Source organism: Condylura cristata, unplaced genomic scaffold (assembly GCF_000260355.1).
Source record: "Condylura cristata isolate star-nosed mole 26May11 unplaced genomic scaffold, ConCri1.0 scaffold00023, whole genome shotgun sequence".
NCBI classification, from domain to species: Eukaryota; Metazoa; Chordata; class Mammalia; order Eulipotyphla; family Talpidae; genus Condylura; species Condylura cristata.
This window is the reverse complement of record NW_004567124.1, coordinates 4,405,824-4,425,464: the sequence shown is the minus strand read 5'-3', so window position 1 is coordinate 4,425,464 and position 19,641 is coordinate 4,405,824. Positions and strand designations below refer to the sequence as shown.

The window sequence follows — 19,641 nt, the reverse complement described above, 5'->3', positions numbered from 1 at the left end:
AGGGGGGGAGCGCCTCCCATCCTTTTACTGGCAACGTTTGGTGAAGGCTGTGCGCCCCTTTGCCTGCTGCCGGCTCTGCACCCCTTCCCTGCCCAGGACTGGACCAGACTGGCCACTTTCTCTTTCCTCCTGTTACCTATTCTGCCCTGCTCTTTCTGCATTCTGTTATTCACTTCTATTGCTTGACATTTACTGTGTTTATTAAGACACATTATAATGGCAAGAAATGAACAAACTTTTAAAAAAGGTAGAAAGATAAAAAGCACCCACAGTTGAAACATCCCACAAGAACCACACTTGAGTGTATTTTCTACACTTTCATGTATTTTTTCCCCTGGACGTTAGTGTGTTTCCTTCTATTTTGTACACTTTAATGTTCTTCCAGCGTTTTCTCTGGGGTGTGATCCTGAGTGTGTGGTTTTATTTTTGTACTCTGGAATCCTATTATATAGTTTATAGGGTAAGTCCATACTTAACATCATGGGGAGGTTCTTGGAAACTGGGTCTGTAAAGAAAGCAGGTCTTCCAATCAGGTTTCATTTAAAGTCATCCTGGATTATTATTTTTTGCCTCAACATTACAACAAAAAAACCAAGGGTCTGCTGTATGCTGATTTTGAAATTAAATTATGTATCCTGAGTATTTCTCCATGATGGATTTGATTTTTTTCTATAAAATAATCACCAGGGGCCTTCCCTGGTGGCACAGCGGGTTAAAGCACAGCACGAAGAAACTAAAGCCACTTCAGCATGAGTTCAATCCCACCTGCCCTGAAGGTGACCACATGGAGCGGCAGACCTCTCCTGACCCGCCCGCTGCTCCCCTCAGCAGTGTACTTCATCAGTCTGCCTGTTCTGCTCCCCACTCTGTCTCTGGTGAATCCTCTCACCAGCCCTGCACCTCTGGCCTATATCCCAGTTCTGTGTGCATAAATAAATACATCTTTAAAAAAATAAAATAATCACCAGTGATCCTGTAATACTGGAAAGCAAGTGTGTTTAAGCAGCCCCCACTTATAGGACATGGCCCAAAGGACTCTGGGACAGGTCTTGGAGATTACGACTTTTCAACGTTTGTGCACTCACTGTGCTCTCTGCCTTGGGTACTTCTTCAGAGCGGGAGCCACCCACTCACTGAATCTGAAGCCTGTGGGTCCTCCCTGGCCCCACCCTCCACCTCTCCCACCTGCAGTGGGGAGCAGGGGTGGTGTTTGCAGATCACCCATCACCCTGGCAGCAGATCAAATGACTTCTCACTTTGGTCCAGATATCCCTGCTGGACCTTCATCCTTCCTCCCAGCCTCTGTCCCTGACTGTCTCCCACACAGAGGGAGTGCCTCTTGCCACAATGAGAGGTTTCTTTTCTCCAAAAGTCTGAAGCTCTGTCTGGGTTCCATGCTCCCCTCTGCACAGACTTTCCTTTTGGCCACTGTCCCCTTCTGTCTCCCCAGATAATGTCTCTCCATCCTTCGGGTCATGTCCTATTAGGAGTCTGCTCAGCCCTATTCTCCTCCCGGCCTCGGGTACCTTGTCCATGGTCCCCAAGAATCTGTCCCATGGAGACCCTCATGAGGGTAGGCTCTGTTCCTATCAGGTTCCCTTGATCTTGAATGCCCAGCATGGCATATGGGAAGTGTTCAATAAATGTTGCTTGGAACATCAGTTGCTTAGGAAAGGGGAAGGAAACCTTCTCATGAGGCCTTGTGTGGGATGCTGTGAAGCTTCAGGCTAGCAGCTGGAGCCTCCAGCCCCTTTGGGGAGACTCGATTATCTCGCTGTGCAGGGAACGGAGGAGCTCAGAGAATTCTAGCTACTTGCCAAGGTCAGGCTGGGGAGAGCCAAACTGGGTTGGAACTTGGGTCTGTCTGATACCTGAGCCCGTGATCTTCCCCTTGCTTGGCTTAGAGGTATGCTCAGAAAACAAATCTATCTTCAAGCATTAAAAGATTTTAACTGGAAAGATAAAACGATAGATGAGAGAAAGAGGAAATCATAAACACAGGCTGGGGGAGGGAAGAGACAAGTCTCCATAAAGTGATTAAGAGCCAGACTGAGCAAGGAAGGGAGGAGAGGGGGAGACATTTGTCTGAATATGTGGCCTCAGCTATGTGGGTCACGCTATTTGGAATCCACTTAATTCAGCTGCCTTCAGCACTGCGGTTTCTCCTTCGGATGTTGGAGGCAGAACCAGGCTATAAAAATGTCATAAATCCATCAACAAATTCCCTCCAGCTCTCATGGTCTGGCCTTGGAGCCCCAAAAAGCCAGCTGTGGGTGGAGTGGGCGGTGGGCTGGAGGCTGGGGGACAGCAGTGCCAGGCTTCCCAGTGCCCTTGAGCTGGGCTGCAGGCGGGAGAATGATGGCTTCCGGCAGCAAAGGGCTGAGGTTAGACCCAAGGAGAAATCTGTCCACACAGGGTGGGCCAAGGGCAGCAGAAGGCACTGGAGCCAGCAGAGGCCTGGTTTGGGAGCTACCCGAGGGCAGACAGTGGCACAGCAGAGGCAGTCCCACCAGGAGACGCGAATTCTAAACTTGACCTGGCCACAAATACACCCCGTGGCCCGTGGCTGCTGAAGTGACTTGGATCAGCGTCCACCCTCCTTTCTGATCTTTCCCCTCGTGACTCTTATCATAGCTTCCCCTTTGCATTCATGATCACCCAACAGGAGACACGGCAAGCCCCTCAGGCGGCCCCCACACCCAGGTGGGCAGGGGCGTGGCCTCCGTGTCAGGACAACAGTGCCAGGAAGGGGCAGCCCGTGGGCGGAACAGGCAGGTGGACGTAAATGGTCTTTAGGAGCATGAAGGGACGCAATGGTCCCTTTGGGATGCTTGGGCCTAGCAGCCAGGCTGGGCAGCCATAGCCTTGATGCTGCCTCCAGCCCTGAACTCTAGACATGATCAGAGAGAAGCTGGAGGTCTCAGGTGAACACCCCAGAGATGGGGCGGCCTGTATGTGTTGGCAGCAAATTATTCCAATAGAAGGGACCTTGCTGTTGTAGGGACCAGGATCTGGTTTCTGGGGACAGGACAGCCCATTCTAAGCTGTTGTGAAGGAGATACATGCCCCAGTCAGGAAAGATGTCTTGGCTGTGGGGACAGTCTTACAGGGAAGAGATGAGTGCCGGAACCCCGCCAGCCCAGGCTTGTCCTCCCCCTTGCCGCCAGGCTCCCCACCCATTACCTGCTCCCCACGAAGGGCCTGGTGAATGGTGAGACTCCGGTTGTTGTGCATGGTGAACAGGATGACTTTGCCTGTGTGGTTGAAGCGGGGGGCTCCGGCCACGTACACACGCCCCTGCCGGGAGGACACGACCGACGTGACCGTGTACCCTGCCACAATAGGAAACAGGCTGGTCTGCGTATGTGGGGGGTCTCTGGGGTCCCTGTAGCCCCAAAGGCAGGCGCTTCAGGTTCCTTTCAGTCCACACACATGCACCACAAAAAGGAGACCATGAGAACTGGGGCTCCTTTGCCACAACCTTTGTTCTTGGGATGGCTATGCCTGGTGATGTGTACCTTGAGTTGTCCGTCTGGCATTCGGGAGATGAATGTGAGGTGTCTTCAGGAAATTCTCGTGATAGTGGGGACCTGGCAGGTGTGCAAGCCTGGAGTCCCTCCAGCTTTCTGGGAGGTGAGCTTGGATACTGGATCTCAGCTGTTAGCTGGGTGCCAGACTTTATTGGTAGTTTCTGGTAACCGTTTGTCACCTTCTGAGTATGTGTGCATGTGTATGTGTTTGTGTGTGTGGCGTTGGGAGGTAACGTTGTCACTCAGACCCTACCAGTTGCTTCCAGAGTGGCTCCAGGATGAGCTGATTCAGTGGCTGGGAGTGTGGGTGCAGTGGGTGGGTTACTTGGGTTCCAGGCAATGTTTTCCACTCTTGCAGGTGCATTCTGGATAATGAGGCTCAAGAGAGATTGGCAAGACCAGGATATCACATTTGTGAGTGCACAGCTCAGTGGCTATATATATTCAGTGCAGCCATAAATATATGAGGGCAAGGCAGGGTTAGCCTCATGGTAGCGAGCAAAGATTCTTCTGAGTTGAGCCTTCAGTGGCACTACTGAAGCTGCTCTCAATTGGTCCTGGTACTTTGGGCTTTCTCAGAAGGGCTTGGGGACCTCATGTCCTCCAGGAAGGTGTGGGCAGCTTGTAAATTTCCTAGCACCATTGAGAGCTTCCTGCTGCCAAGCAGTCTATTGGTTGTGGCTTTATTTCCTGGGTGGCTCTTTTACTAACTGGTGGGTCATTCTGGAAGCTGGACCAGCTTCCTGAGAGCCCTGATAAGAGGTTGGGGGAGACCTGTGGCCAGAAGCCCCTGCAGCTTCCTCAGTGTAAGGAGAGGCCTCCTCCCCCTATACCCTTCCAGAGATCCAAATACTGTTCTTGGTGGATGACTCCCAGGGGAGGAGAGAAGACATTTCCTTAGGACCCCACTCAAGATGGTGAGCCTGGCTAGGGCAAGACAGTGAGCCTCACGACGTCCCTTCAGCCTGGCTCTACCCCACCAGCGTTGTTTGGGAGAAGAGGGACAGCTCTGCTGGAGGTCGGGGTGGGGGGCATAGACTCCCTCTGTCCTCACTCAGATACCTTCATTAGCATCCTGCTGACAGCAGGGCAAAGCTCCCATGGGAGATCTCCCGCCACAGCTGACCCACCTGCCACCCTCCCCACTCTCCTGTTCCCTATAACACACCGAGCCCATTGTGGGCATGGAGCTGGGTGTGCTGGGGGAGAGATCTTGCCCCCCGCATGAGTTAGCACAGAATAGGCACAGACAGGCCTCTTGCCTCCTACGGTAGAGGTTGCTACATCTCCTGCACCCCTTCCTGGGCCCCCGACAACCAACTCCCCACAGCCCCAGCTCTGGTTTTTACCCAGGTAGGCCCCATGGTTCTTGAGCTCCTCGGGGAATTCTTTCAGGTAGGACTCTCGGAGAGGAATGAGCTTCCCGCCACTGGTCTCCTTGAGCACAGCTCCATTCCAGTCATAGGCACCGACGGCTCCCAGCAGAACCCCGTCCTGATGTTGGGAGGGGACACAGGTCAGCTACATCCCCCCTGGTGAGGGCCCCCACCAGGAAGCAACACCAGGTCCTGTGATCTTCAAGCATCTGCCAGCCCTCTCCAGGGCCTTCTCCTGGGGTTATATTTAATGGCCCCTCTGCCAGCCAGGATTCTTGGCTTTTGAATGCGCGAAGGATCTTCTTGCCCCATTTTGTCCTTAGCACAAAATGGGTCAAGCTGGTCCCCAAGATGGAAAGAAAGAAAGCTTTTAGAAACAAACTACCAGTCCGGACTTAACCCTCCACCCTTCTTCGGCCTTCAGAATCTCTTATAGGTAACCCTTCTTTCTGGCGTCCATTCAAACTGTGCCCTCCAGGTGCAGGTGATCTCTTCCACATTCCCGTGCACCATCTGAATTGCTCCCCAATTCTTAATTTCTTCAGTAAAAATTCACAGTGTCTACATTGTGCCAGGCACTTGCTGGGGTCTGGGAACATAGTTCCTGAACTCACACAGTTCAAAAAATACTAACAAGTACATCGATACAGTGGCTGCAAATTGCAGTCCATGTGCAGGGAGTTCCAAATACCATAGTGAGCTTTACTTTAAATTGAAATGAAGGTCAGGAAAAACTTCTTGAGTAAATGATGCTTACTGCCCACACACCTGAAAAATTAGGGTTAGACAGTAGAAGAGCTGGAGTGGAGGAGGACAGAATGTGCAAAGGTCCTGAGGCTGAAGAGAGGTTGCAACCTTTGGTTTCAAGAACTGAAAGTGTTTGATGTGGCTTGAGCATTGACAGAGACTTGCCCAGGCCTAGAGATGGGCTGTACAAATAAGCCAGGACCTACTTCTGTGCCGGCCAAACCCTAAGCCAGGCTTATTGGCAGGATTTGAAGTTCTTCCACCTTTTGGGGCCCAAGGTGCTCAATCTCTCCTCACCCTCAACAGTGCCAGGAGAGAAAATATGATTCTGGTCTTGGGTTGATCAGAGTATAACTGCCCGCACAGGCAGGGTCTCTGTGCACGGTTTCATCAGTGGCAATGAAGGGGCAAGACTTCACGCTTGCTTCACTCATTTCCTAGGTATCACTTTGAAGAGCAAAGTTGATCTTATCCAAGGGTTAAACCCATCCCAATATTCTAGTGACAGAACTGAGTGTTCAGACAGAATGTTTTTCTGGTCTTGGGAGCGTCTGCTGCGCTTGTGTTAATGTAGCACTGATCAGTTTTCTTCCTCCCACTCTGCAAGCCTCAGCCTGAGACAGGCTGACAATCTGCAGGGCCAGGACCAGGCCAGGGCTGCAGATTCACCGGCCACAAGCTCACCAACACCATTCCTCACACTTGGGGTGTGCTCCATTCTTTGCTTGCTCCTCCAGTGGGACAGAAGTTCATTATCTGCCCTTGACAAATGAGCATCCAAGGTTCAGAGAGGGAAAGGGACCTGCCCAAGGGCACACAGCAAGTCTGAGGCAGGTGGGGAGGTGATCTAGTAGAGGAGACTGCCATCTGCTTCCTGGACGTCTGGACTGTTTTGACTTTGTGTCTGAGCACCCCTCCGGGAGGAGGGAGATGTCTGGGCCTTGCTGCTCTCTCTGCCTCCCTCCGTGTCTCTGCCTGCAGAGCTCAATTTTGGATGCCAGTGAGTGTGGATATAGGTGGCCGTCAGGGAGGCTCTTGGGCCTTCTGAGGGCTGCCAAGTTTGTAACTGCAGACCAGGCTTTTGGCTTCATGGAATGTTCCTCTAAAGAGGAATTTCTGGCTCTGCAGATCATTTGAGGCTTCTGTGATGTACTGAGAGGGCCTCCTCTACCCAGGTGCCTGGGGTGCAGCAGGGAAGGCTGAGACTCCCCATTCGTGGAGTGTGGCAACCAGATGGGGGCCTCTGGACATGGCAGAATGGGGCTGGGCAATGCACATGGTGCCCTTCTACCCCAGAATGAGCAGCAGGCCTGGGCTCTCAGTGGAGGCCCTTTCCTGAGAGGGCCTGTTGGGGTTCCACGGAGGACAAGCTGCACTGTGGGCCCAGAGGATAAGCAAAGCTTACCCTCTCCCCACAAAAATAAAACAAGGACAAACTTCAATGTATTGCAATCTTTTCCCAGGTGGGGGAGCCCAGGCATTTTGAGTTTTGAAATGAATCTGGAAGGGAGGGGCTGCAGAAAGGGCCAGTCTTGAGGGAGGAAGCCAGGCGTGCAGGCCCAGCTGGAAGATAGAGAGCAGAGAGCAGAGGAGCAGCTCTCTCCCTCCAGGTGGTACCAGGTCCCTGATTTATGGCCTCCTTTCTGCTGGGGCCACCTGGTTCCCCCTGATAATACCAGAGAGTGCCTAGGAGGTGACTCTCTGGCGCTCTGTGCAGAAATGAGGATGCAGGCTTGGCCCTCAGAAGGGCCAAGACCCTCCCTGCGGACCACCCGTACCCACACTCACTGGGGTCCAGCATGCATGGTCAGACCCTGCCAGCTCAGCTCTTAACTGCCCTCCAGCCTGGCCTCTGCAGCTGTCTCGCCCAGCTGAAGCCCCTAGGTGGGGTGTGGACCGTGTCTCCCCAGATTCCATGCTGTATCCAGTCCGAATCTCCAGCCAGGGTTGGGTCCCATCCCGAAGTTGTCCAGGGTAGTGGACAACTGGGGGAGGGAGAGTCCCCAGGTAATACTTGGCAATGCCTGGAAACTATTTTGGTTGTCATTGCTAGGGGTGACATGGGTTGCTGTGGCATCTGGCAGGAGGAGGCCAGGGGCTGCTGACACGGACGTGAATAGGGCGGCCTCACAGAGAAGGACCATCCAGCTCCCACATCAGTGGGGCCGAGGTTGAGACCCCCAGGCCTGGTGGTGGCAGCATGAGCTCCGGCCAGACATTCCTGAGTTCTGAGTCCAGTGCTAAAAGCTCCAGTGCTTTTAGCTGTGTGACCACGGGCAAGCCACCCCCCACCCCCAAACATACACACACACACACATACACTCAGCCTCACGTTCCTCAGCTGTAACAGAGAATTAGCGTTTTAGTTCCTAGTGTGGCTCTTGCCAACCAACATGTTTGGGGCACATTGCAACTCTTTTCATTCATTAATTCCCCCGTCAAGTGCTCCGAGGGAGGTGGGAGTCAAACACAAGTCAAACCTCACAGTCAAGTGAGTATTACAGATGAGTTCTTACACACTCGTGAGTGGTGCCCTTTGGGGGGCAAGGGGAGCCTGTGGACACCCACAGGATGGGCTGTCTAAGGAGAGGGTGGTGTTTGAAGAGGGGTTTAAGAAAAGCTTATTTTATCAGCAAGTCTCACAATGAACACGTTCAGGTCCAGACCTCAACATTCAATTCTACAAATATTCCTTTGACATCTGCTCAAGGACTGAGGTTACGAGATTTGCCTGAGGCCACACAGCCAGGCAGCGCTCTCCTGTAGCCCTGCAGTAGTGAGTTAGCACCTGGGTGCCAGCCCCTCTTTCTGGCACGGGAGAAGTGGAGCTGTGGAAGTGGGTGGAGGGGGCTGGTGGCCCTGTGACCTGGCAGGTAGACACACCCTAGAGGCCACTGAGCTGTCCCCCTCCTACAAGTGTCTATGAGTGTGACTGGGTTGGGCAGGCTCCGTTCCCCAGGACACCTTCTAAGGCAAATGCATCATTAAGAGGGTAGACTGTACTTTCTTAACTAGCTGCTTGGATTTTTATCAATAGAACATTTGTTTTCAACAAGTTCAAAGTGGAGCCTGAAGAAGGGATGAGAGCAGGAGGTTTAGGAGGGAAAGACCCAGAAATGGGCTCTCAGACTTCCCATGGAGAGGAGCCCTCACCGCAGGCAGCCCTGGAAGCTGGCGGCCAAGGTGGCATGAAGGGGTGCTGGGAGGGGGAGGTGCGGGCTCACCAAATTTGATTGCATTCCAGATTGGAGGTCACAGAGGCCCTGGGCACCATGGGGCAGGCTTAGGGGAACCCACATGAACAGGGAATGATTCTGCCACCACCAGTCAATTTGCAAATAATTCAGGATAGCGTGCCAGTACCCTTTGGCTGCCATGGCCTGGGGCCCCAGGGCAACCCTGCTTACCTGCCCTAGCTGGCAGAGATGGTTGTCCAACACCTAGAGTTATGAGGAGTGCAGGAGGGTTTTAGAGTCTAGGTATCCACCCCACATGTCACCATCGTAGATTAGTTGTTTATTTGCAATTAACTCAGATGTGCAAAACTGGTTCAGAAGTAAATTTTAGGGAAGACTGCACTTCTGAGGTGTCAACTGCTAAGAAACTTCCAGTCCACCCTTATCCAGTCCACAAGAACCTTCCACTGTACAGTCCACAAGAATCTGCCACTGTCCAGTCCACAAGAATGTTTCACTGTCCAGTCTGCAAGAACCTGCCATTATCCAGTCCACAAGAATCTGCCACTGTCCAGTCCACAAGAACATTCCACTGTCCAGTCCACAAGCCCCAGAGGCCCTGGGGAAGGGCAGGAGGGAGACAGGGGTGGCATGTCTGGAGGAAGCTCCCTGCTCTCAATCTGATTCTAATGTAGCTGAAGGCTGGTCTTCCCCTTCATCGCTTGGAAGTTAAAAGGAAAAGTGATCTCTTCCTATCTTGGGGGAGTCACCAAGGATTTTGGGTAGACAAGATTCATCCCATAAAACTGCTTCCTGAAATAAATTGGGCTCTGGAGAGATTAATGAGCTGCAGTGTGGGAGGGTCCATGTGTTATACTGCCCACCAAGTTCTCAGACGGAGGGGCCACCCAGCACCCCCATTCATCACCAACGGGTGCCCATTATTGATAGTGCTCTCCTTTCCTCCACACCTTCCCATCGTGGCCGCTGAGAGTCCATTCTCCCTTAGCAGATATGGGTCTCTTGTGCAAGCTTCCTGGCAGATTCTTGCAGCTTCTTGATTACCCTGCTTCACAGGAAGTTCACCACCTTAGCAGCCAGCCAGCACTAATAGAAGCCATTCCAGCTTTTAGCATATTTTGCATTTATTTCTAATCGTTAATGGAACCATTGGCTGAAAACCCATTCTAGAGTCTGACCTGGGATCTACAGCTAGTTTCCCTAATGGTCATTTCTAGAGTATCTCTTCTCTCCTACCCATTTTTTTTTCTTTCAAATCAGGAATAGAGTTTTCCTGGAATGGCTCCAGCTCCCTACCTTTCCCCAGAGGATTTGACCCAATCAGTCATCGGTCTGGGGTGGAGTCTGGGGCCTTGGCTTTGCGGTTGGCCTGATGATGTCTTGGCATTTCGTCCCATACCCTGGGCTTTGTCTTTCCTTCCTTTATTTATTTTTTTAAGATTTTATTTATTTATGCATACAGAAATGGGGTACAGGCCAGAGGCTCAGGGGCAGTGAGAGCATTCACCAGTGACAGAGTGGGGAGCAGAACAGGCTGATCCCGAAGTACACTGCTGAGGGGAGCAGCGGGCAGGTCAGGAGAGGTCTGCCACGCCATGTGGGTCACCTCTGGGTGGGGATAGAACTCGCACTGAAGTGACCATAGCTTGGCTTAGTTCTGCAATGCAGCGCTCCAACCCATTGTGCCACTGTGTGTGTGTGTGGGGTTCTCTCTCCTTCCTTTAGTTGTTTTTACCCTTCCTAACTTGAGGGCTGGTTGCCTTGCTAGATGAGAAGGCAGCAGAGCAGGTGAGGATCTGGGCCTCTCCTCTGACATTTGAGAACATTCCTCCCTCGGACTAGACCTTCCCTTCTTTCATAACTACGAAGCTGAAGTCTCCTTCAGCACATTTTCTGGAATCAGTTGGCTGTGGAGCGCTTGTGCTGAAGGCAAAGCCAGGGCCTTGCTCAGGAGAGAGTCACTCAGGCCTTCGACCTGTTTTAAGGTCAGGCCCTGACCCACAGAGAGATCTGAATGACCTGACAACTTCAGAGCTGGACTTCTGCGAAGGATGGCTACAGCCATTGTGATGACATGAGTGATGGACACTGAAAAACCTCTGGGTGCTAAAACAGCAACCAACATTTAGTCATGGCGTGAGACAGCTCACTGTCACTACACTCTTCCCTGGGGGAGAGGGTTGGGAGGCTTTTTAAGTATACAAGAATCTCCAGTTCAAATGTAATCATCATCTTTTGACAAGTCCTAGTGTTGAGGGGAAGGATGTCCTAAGGGAACTCTGCAGAGTCTCATGGACTCCACCCCTTACTCCAGCTTTCTGGACTCCACCCCCTACTCCAGTGACTGGAAACTACAACTCCCAGCAGCACCAGGGAGAGAACTGCAGGACCCCAGGGCGGAGCTAGCAGGAATTCTGGGACATTTGGGGATAAATAGGGCGCGATTGCATCTCGCTCTCTCACTGGGGAAACGGCTCTTCTGACCACGGGACTTGGTGTGTTCAGTCAGCCGAGCGGTAAGGTATTCCAGTTACTTTGTATCCCGCTCTCTTTCCCTGGGCTGTTTCCTATTCCTTTCCCCTTTTGTAAATAAGCCCGTTATTGACCCTTTTGTGTGTACCTGCAGTGTAACTGAGTTGTGAGCGCGCGGGTAAGGCCCCACAGGCAGGCGGCCCAGTCCACTCTGGGCTACCCTGTAACACTAGTAGATACAAACTTCCAGATGACTGTCCCTTAAAAACAAGGAGGTTAGGGTCCTCCCTGGTGACCCAAGGGATTAAAGCACATCACTGAGAAGTTATCAAAGCCACTACAGCACCCTGGCCAGGGACCTGACCCACATGGTGCGGCAGACCTCTCCTCAGCAGTGCATTCACTCAGTCTGCCTGTTCTGCTCCCCACTCTGTCTCTGGTGAATCCTCCACCCCGGACACCTCTGGCCTATACCCAATTTCTGTAATCTTAAATAAGTAAATCTTAAAAAACAACAACAACAAGGAGGTTATAGAAGCAGTGGGGTCTGTATAGAGGCACCCTGGTCTCTCCAACTAGGGAAAGAGAAGAGTGAGTGAGTGGTGTGTAGAAGAAATGATATGTGACTTTGACCTAAATAGCAAGCCGGGACTCTGAATTCTTACTCTCCCGCTGCTGCCTGGCCATTCTCAGGTCTGCTCAGGTGTCTCTCAATCCCTGAGTTCACCTTAGCCTCCCTTTCTCTTTATGTTCTGGGGGTCCTGGGGGTACACAGAGAGTAGTGCTAGAAGCAGAAGAGGGAATTCTTACTTAGGAGTGTTTCTCCCGGATTAGACTATGAGGCTCTGTGAGCTCACATGGCACCTTGATCACCACCTATTTATATACCCCCAGTGCCTGGAATGTAGCCTGACACAGGGGAGATGTTCAAAACATGATTAGAGAGTGGATGATGGAAACATGGGACATTCCCAAGGGGTGCTGATTTCTCCCAGAGCTGGGCACGAGCTCCCTCTGCTCTCCTGCTCACTGTTACCCAAAGCTAAGGGCATCCTTGTCACTCAGGGTGCTGCCGTGACTGCCTCCGCAGGCCCTCCCCTAGGGCCCCTACCCTAGCTCGGCCTGTGCCGTAGAACCTGACACCCGCTGCCTCAGTTAGCTCTGGATGCATGGGGATCCCCCCGCGGGGGTCTTGCAGAGACCGCACAGATGAGCAGCCTCCTGAAGTTGTATGCTGTGCCTTGGAAGGATTTACAGTGTCTTTCTGCTTTCAAAGCTGAAGGTTGCTCTTTGGATCATTTGCAAATTGATTCCTAGCAGCAAAAATCGTTTCCAGATCCCTTTGGTACTGACTGGTAACTTCATTGTACCTGACAAATGCTTGTAGTGTTTAATTCACTTGAATTTCTTGTTGCATATTCTAATGACTCCTGATCCCGGCCAGGAGACCAGGGCCAGTCCTTCTAGAGAATGCGTCTCTCTGCTGACCTGTGCAAATGATGCTCTCGTCTCTCCCTGTGCCTGACTCCTTCACAGAGAAGTTGAAGAATTCATCGGGATAATGAAAGTGATCTATGTGTAAGAAGGACTCAGGACTTGCCTGGAAAATTAGGAGGCAAAAGTGCACCCCAGGTTCCAGCCTGGGTCAAACAGATGCATCGGGATGCTTGAGTGCCCCACGTGTGCCACGGGGCAGCGCGCCTTAGCGCAGCCACTATCCTGACACACACAGGCTCTCTGCTGATGATGCGCCCAGGCAGTATCTACCCTTCATGTTGTCTGCACAGGATTCAACGTCCTTCCCCTGGCACCTGGGGAGGTTTCACCCCATCTTCTGAACTAGTGCCAGTGGAGTGAGGGACAGCCACCATAGGGGGGGTCACGTGACCTGCTGCTCGGGACACCACATGCCCACCAGGGCTTCTGCAATCTGAGGCTGTGTTGGCAGGGACGGCATGCGCGGAACACATCTGGCACATCTGGACACCCTCTCACCACTGATCTGTGGCTGTGTCCCCCATACCGCTGGCCAGTTCGGAAGCACCTGTGTGGTCAGGCATGTGTATTTGCTTTTGCCAAGCTGTCCTCCTTCATGCACAAGCCTGTGGGAACTGAATGGGGTCTCTGGGCCTGGGAGAAATGCCCCCGACTGACCCTGCCCAAGGAGGCTGGGTTTGTGATATGTCTCGCTCATTCAGCTGAAAAGGGCTGGAGCGAACTTCTAGCTGGAGACTTGGACGTCCACTGTCAGCTTCAGAAGATGGGAGGCAGAGAGACCTCAAGAAAGACAGAGGGGATGAGATAGCCCAGGAAAGGCAGGGTGGTGCTCGAGAGGGCGGGGGAGTGAGCACCCGGAAGGGCGACTCTTGCAGGTACTGACCTCCACCACGTGGGAGGAGAAGCCAGTCTGTGACATTTCCAGCCCGAAGGAGGTTTCGTTCTTGTTGGTGCCTGAAAGAGAGGAAGCAAGGATGTCACTCTGGGCTTGACAGTTCAGCACCAAACAGCTGCCACTCACTCTGCAGCTCCACTTGTGTCCTGCTGCCCACCACGCCCCCACCCCCATCCCCCCAGCACCCCTTCCCGCCCCGGCACACTCCCCTCCCTCCAGCAGGCAGCCTGACCCCTGGGAGACAGCAAGCATCTTCCGGAGCCTGTGGGTTTATTGTCAGTAGTCCACTCACTCCCTGCTGAATAAGGGATGCTACAAGACTATCAAATCAGGGGAAGATGGGAGAAGTGTGGGGTAGAAATAGCCTGGAATCTTGGCAAGAAGAGGAACCAAGTTCCCACTTGGTTCATCCTTGTTGTTCACTGGATTTCGCTGCAGATGCCTCTGGGTGATTCCCAAACATCAAATTGAATCTTAGGGGAGATCCCTGAGAGCACTGAGTCCTCCCTGCCCATGTTGGCATCCCACAGGGCCGCCCAGAGCAGGTCACTGGAGCCAACACTCTCATCACCCGAGGGGATCATTTGGAGAAGTGCATGGATGTGGAGGTTCAAGTTCTAGTGAGAGCATCCACACAAGTTCCTACTTCTATTCTTTCCTTGTTTGCGAGGCCTGTTTTTGCCTCCCTTGTGGCTCAGCAGCTCATCATTTCCAGTGCCCTTCTGGGGTTTGGGGACAGAGCTTCTCTGTCTTGACAGTCCCCACAGGGCAGAGCCTTGGACTGGAAGGGCCCCGCAAAGCGATAATCCACGGCTCAGGTGAGGTCTGTGCAAGTCCAAACTGGAGCTTGAGTCAGGAGGAGAGAGCAATGGAAGGACCCCCTGCCAAAAGTGCTCTGGTGGGATTAAATGTTTCGGGCTCTGGAGGCAGGCCCAGCTGGGTTCATACTAGGGTTGCCAGACGAAAATAGGACGCCCAGTTAATAGGAATTTCAGACAAACAATGAAGAATTTTTTAGTATATGCCTGCCACAAATATTGTAGTTTATATTTGCTAAATCTGGCAACCCTCAGGTCACTGTGAAACCCCAGCTCCTTTCCAGCCTTGGGGTACTTGGGCAAGCCACTCTGAATTTCAGCTACCACAGTGGTCAAAGGAGAAGAATAGGACAAAGCCATCTTGGGGGCTGTTGGACACAGCTCACGCCCAGCACAGAGCAACACACAACGGTTGGAGTTTATTAGAAAAGGCGACTTGTGCCAAGCCGTTCCATTGTTTGATTTTGCTCTAGGAGCCCAGGAGCATGAACCTCCTCTGGGAATGTGTCCTCTACCTTCCAAGCTGAAGATCCTGTCCCCCAGGGCATCAACAATGTCCTTCAGGGCCGCTTCGTCGGTGACGTTGAAGAAGTGCTTGTCATCGGGGTCACTGGCGATGTACTTGATTTCATTGAGAAAAGTTTCAGGATTGATCCCCCTGCGGTTATAGTAGCCCAGGACCTGCCAGGGACAGGGGCAGGGGTGACAAACTGGACTTAGTGCAGCCTCCAACACAACGCCCTCGCCCCCTCGCCGGGCACCCTTGGGTGGGGCAGGAGCCACTGTCTTGGCAGGCTTGGGCTGAGGTCTCACTTGCCTTTTGAAACAGGTCATCGTGCATAAGGTCTCCATTCTAAGATAATGTTCTGGGGGTTGGGAGAATGGAGGTGCTTGTGGTTTTCTGAGGATGCAGACCCTCCGTGGCGATGGGGAACTCCCCCACAACTGCTGTGGCTAGGGTTGGGCAGGGCAGAGTTGCCACTTACTCTTTAGGAGCAACTGAAACAGGAGAGGCCCATCTGAGGGCCGGCAGTCCCCTCACTGTGCAGATTATGCCCTCGGGAGTCTGCAGGGTTTGCTGGCCCAGCCTGTAGCCCGCAGTGGGGGTGGGGAGCAGGAGGGGGACAGGACTCACGGCCACTGCGTATCTGGTCACGTTGTCCCGCTCGCTTTGCTGGATCACCTTCTCCAGGTCGGGGCTGTCGTGCGACTCGCCATCTGTGATGACAATCATCACTTTCTTGGCCCCTTTCCTTCCACCCTTCTGGAAAGCCTCTGAGCTGGAATCCGAGCAGAGGGGAGGAGTGCATGAGGAAGGTGGCAAGGGGCAGCTCCAAAACCAGGCCACTGAGTAAGCACTGGGGCCTCAGACCTGGGGAACAAGAATTGTGCTACCTGCTGACCCTCATGGGGTGGGGCGCAGGTGGGTCTGGTATCTGCTTATTTTTAAAAAGTGACTTTTACAGCTGAGATGGAAAAAGGTACACAATGATGTAAAAACAATCTATTATATTGTTAAAAAATAAAACCTAAAAAAAGAAAAAAGTGACCTTTAAGGGCGCTCCCTGGTGGCACGAAGGGTTAAAACACCACATTATGAAGCTCTCCGAAGCCACTGCAGCATGAGTTCAATCCCTGGCCAGGGAGATGACCATATGGTGCGGCAGACCTCCCCTGACCCGCTCGCTGCTCCTCTCAGCAGTGTACTTTGTCAATCTGCCTGTCCTGCTCCCCACTCCCCTCTCACCCACCACACCTCTGGCCTGTACCTCAGTTCTGTAAGCGTAAATATATAAATCTTTTTAAAAAAGTGACTTTTAAAAGTCTCTCAACGGGCCTGATCTGGCTGTGGAGAGAGGGTGGGGGTGGGTCTGGGAGGAGAGCTCAGTGATCTGGAAGCCTTTGCAAACGCTAAGTTAGTGGTTCCAACCTCCAGCTACACATTAGAACCATCTGGGGAGCAGAAAGAAATCAATGCCCAGGCCCTGCCCTGGCTCAGGAGATCAGGGTCTCTGGGGTGTGGCTGGGTATTGGCAGATATCCGAGTTGAGGACCACTTTCTTAAACACTGAAAAGGTGACAGGCTGGACTAATTTAGCGTCCAAGCAGGACTAGCCCATGAAACTGACAAAATTCTGATTTTTCTTGAGGACACTTTGGTTCTGCCCTGGGAAATATTAAATACCAAATTCTAGGACAAATATTTCCCTTTCTCATTTTTTGTTCAGTACACAGAGAATGACCTTGGCTTGCCTGCTGGACAGTCCAGTCCAGGGGCTGGGAGTGAGTTAGGGGAGCACCAGCACCCTGCCCCTCGGCACAGTGGACAGTCTCTTGCAGCTGGCAGTTCACCCAAGGGCACAAGGACAGTCTCTTGCAGCTGGCAGTTCACCCAAGGGCTGGCTCCTGGGCCATCGTTGGCTCTTGGTGACTCTGTGGCCAACCTTTCTTTAGATCTTGAGGGTCTGAGAAGTACAGATATGGTCTGGCCAAGAGTCTGGTCCAACAGGTAGAACTTTCTAATAAGGATATGAAAAGTTACCCTTGGATTCAGGGCATCTGACCACAGACGCCAGCTCCTCGATGCCAGGTTAAGGTCATCTCTGACCCCAAGGCCTTGGTGACAGGGGTGCCTCCTGCTACCGGGAAGCCAGGGAGCTGCTGTGAGAAATTCACAAAGCCTGAAATACACTCGTTCAGAGCATCTTCAAATTACCAGTTAAGAGAAACAGCCAAAAAAAAAAAAAAAGAGAAACAGCCCATCTGCCATTCTCTAGCAGCTCAGAGAAACAGCCCATCTGCCATTCTCTAGCAGCTCTCTGATGCTCTAGGATGGGCTGACTCCAAAAAGCTTTTCAATTTTAGTATGAGCTGAGGACTTGAGGGGAGACTCACTCAACATGACTAAAGCAGATTTGGGGCTTAAACCAAATCCAGTGGAGGAACAACCCTGCTTGCCCCATAAAGGAGATTCTAGATGCTTCCATGATCTCACTGAAGAGTCAACCCCAAGAACAAACTATGCAAATAGGTGTGACGGGGAGATTTTGTCTTTAAGAAGTGACTGCTCAAGACCCTTGAGGGCCTCGACCTTGCTGTATGGAGAGGAAGGGCATGGGTCTGGAGCAGAGTTCAGTGTCTGATCTGGAGACCTTCACAAATGCTAAGCGAGTGGTTCCAACTCCCAGCTGCACATTAGAACCAAGAAAAATGTCAAGACCATCTCTCAGAGTGGAATAGCATGACTCTGTGTGAATGTTCAATAGGGCGAGCGCTGGCCCGAGTCCCGAGATTGAAGGTTGAGGCTTATATTGTATATATTGTATATTGTATATAAAAGTCTTGGACTTGTCCCCTTGAAGGTCACATTTAAAGTCATTTAGAGCAGCGAGAACTTTATACTCACAATAGGTTCTGTAAACCTGGAAGGCAGAAATAGCCCATGGAAAAGTAGGTCACCTCATGTCTCCTTCCTGCTCAAAACCTGCATGGGCTCCCATTCCTCTCAGGTCCTGAGGAGAGCACACCAACTCCTGGTGATCTGGCTCGGTTACCAACTCCTCTCCTTCCCCCCATGAGTCGTCTTCCTACTTACTCCCCTCCATTCACTCACACTGTGCTCTTTGTTGATGGTGGAACCAGGCAGAGTCATGTTTTAGGGTGTTGGTTTGAGCTGCCTCTCTTTGTCCCAGTAGGAAGTTCTGCCCCAGATAATTCTGACCAACTCCCTTACCCTAGAAGACTCCACTCATATGTCAGCTCTCAGTGAAGCCTTCCCTGACTATCCTGCTGCTAAAGTGTCCACCCTCTCCCACCTGCCTGACCGCCTTTACCATGCTCCATTTCCCTCGATAGAAGTTCATAGCCTGAATCTTTGTACTTCAGCAGGAGATGATACCTTAGGAATCACTGAATGGAGAGAGAAAACCTTTCTCCTTCCAAGGCACTGGCTGTAATTTAGGACCAGAACTTGGCGGGCGGGGAAGATCTGATTTCAAACTGCACTTGAGATAGACTGCAAACCTCAGCGTGCTCACAAGTCAGGGACAGATCAAATTACCCAGTGAGTCACACACTTGGAACGGACCTGGCCCTGGCTTGCTGGGCTGTGAAATGAGACCTATGCTGTGTCCCTGCGTGGAGGAGTCAGCTTCACACGGAGGAAGAGAAGCCAGGGTTGGGGAAGTGGGATGGGTTTCCTCCATGGCTTCAGTCATTCCACAAGAGCTTGTTGGGAGTCTTGGGGCTGACCCCAATGAGGGCAAAACATAAAAAAGGCCCCTCCCCTGTGAGGCTGAGTAAGAGACAGCAGCACGCGGAGGAATGCCCCTTTAGAAACAACTTGAGCGAGTTTATCAGCAAGCAGAAATATGTTAGTGGAGCAGTAAACTTAATGATGAGGTTGGAAATGATGAGGTTTCTGACCACATGAAATCTTGCTGCTACTAAATAGCTGGCGTATCGTGGAATTGTGTTAAACACATTAACCAGCCCTCTGTGAGGAGGGATTATAAGGTAACAGGGACTGTGGTCTCCATGAACATAATCAGAATTCATATTCTAAGTACAAAATTTGTCTGTTAAAACTCGAAATGCCTCTGTCACAGTCAGCTTAAGCTTTTAGCAGGTCAGGAGGGACTCAGCTTGAAAGAGTGTGGGGGAATTGCCTTTAAAGAAACTGGTCAGTGAGGGTGAGCCCAAACCCCTGAGCAGTGGGATCAGCACGGACTCATCTGCATGCACATTTACTTGATGCATGAGTTCTGCTGTGATTTTAAAGAGCCAGCCTCATACGCTGCCACCACAGTTGCAGATTTTGCTATGTTCTTCACCTTCCATTGCTGATAAATGTGCTACCAGAAGATTCTGCCCTCGTAGAACTGACAAGCTTTTTAGAAGGTCTGTGTGGCAGAGTGAGTTTCCAAAGTTGGCTGCAATAACATCTCCATCCTGAATATTATTCTGCAATGTGACCTTCCATTCCTCCCCCAGAGACAGACCCCCATTCTTGACCCTCTGCATCTGGGCTGGCCTCGGTGACTTGGGAATGAGGCAGAAGTTGTATTTCGGGATCCTGAGGCCAGGTGTGGGCAGTGTGGAGCTCCTGCC

The 19,641-nt window shown here is 51.9% G+C and overlaps 1 protein-coding gene across 1 annotated transcript in view; it reads right to left on the bottom strand.

The window, feature by feature from the left end:
• The window catches only part of ITGA11 (integrin, alpha 11), an 84,488-nt gene that overhangs the window by 29,162 nt on the left and 35,685 nt on the right, over positions 1-19,641 (bottom strand). Inside the window, exons 7-11 of the mRNA XM_012728519.1 lie at positions 15,668-15,812; positions 15,048-15,213; positions 13,703-13,773; positions 4,880-5,024; positions 3,184-3,332 (exon numbers count right to left, since the gene is read on the bottom strand). Coding sequence (XP_012583973.1) covers positions 3,184-3,332; positions 4,880-5,024; positions 13,703-13,773; positions 15,048-15,213; positions 15,668-15,812 — 676 coding nt within the window. The remainder of the gene's footprint in view (positions 1-3,183; positions 3,333-4,879; positions 5,025-13,702; positions 13,774-15,047; positions 15,214-15,667; positions 15,813-19,641) is intronic.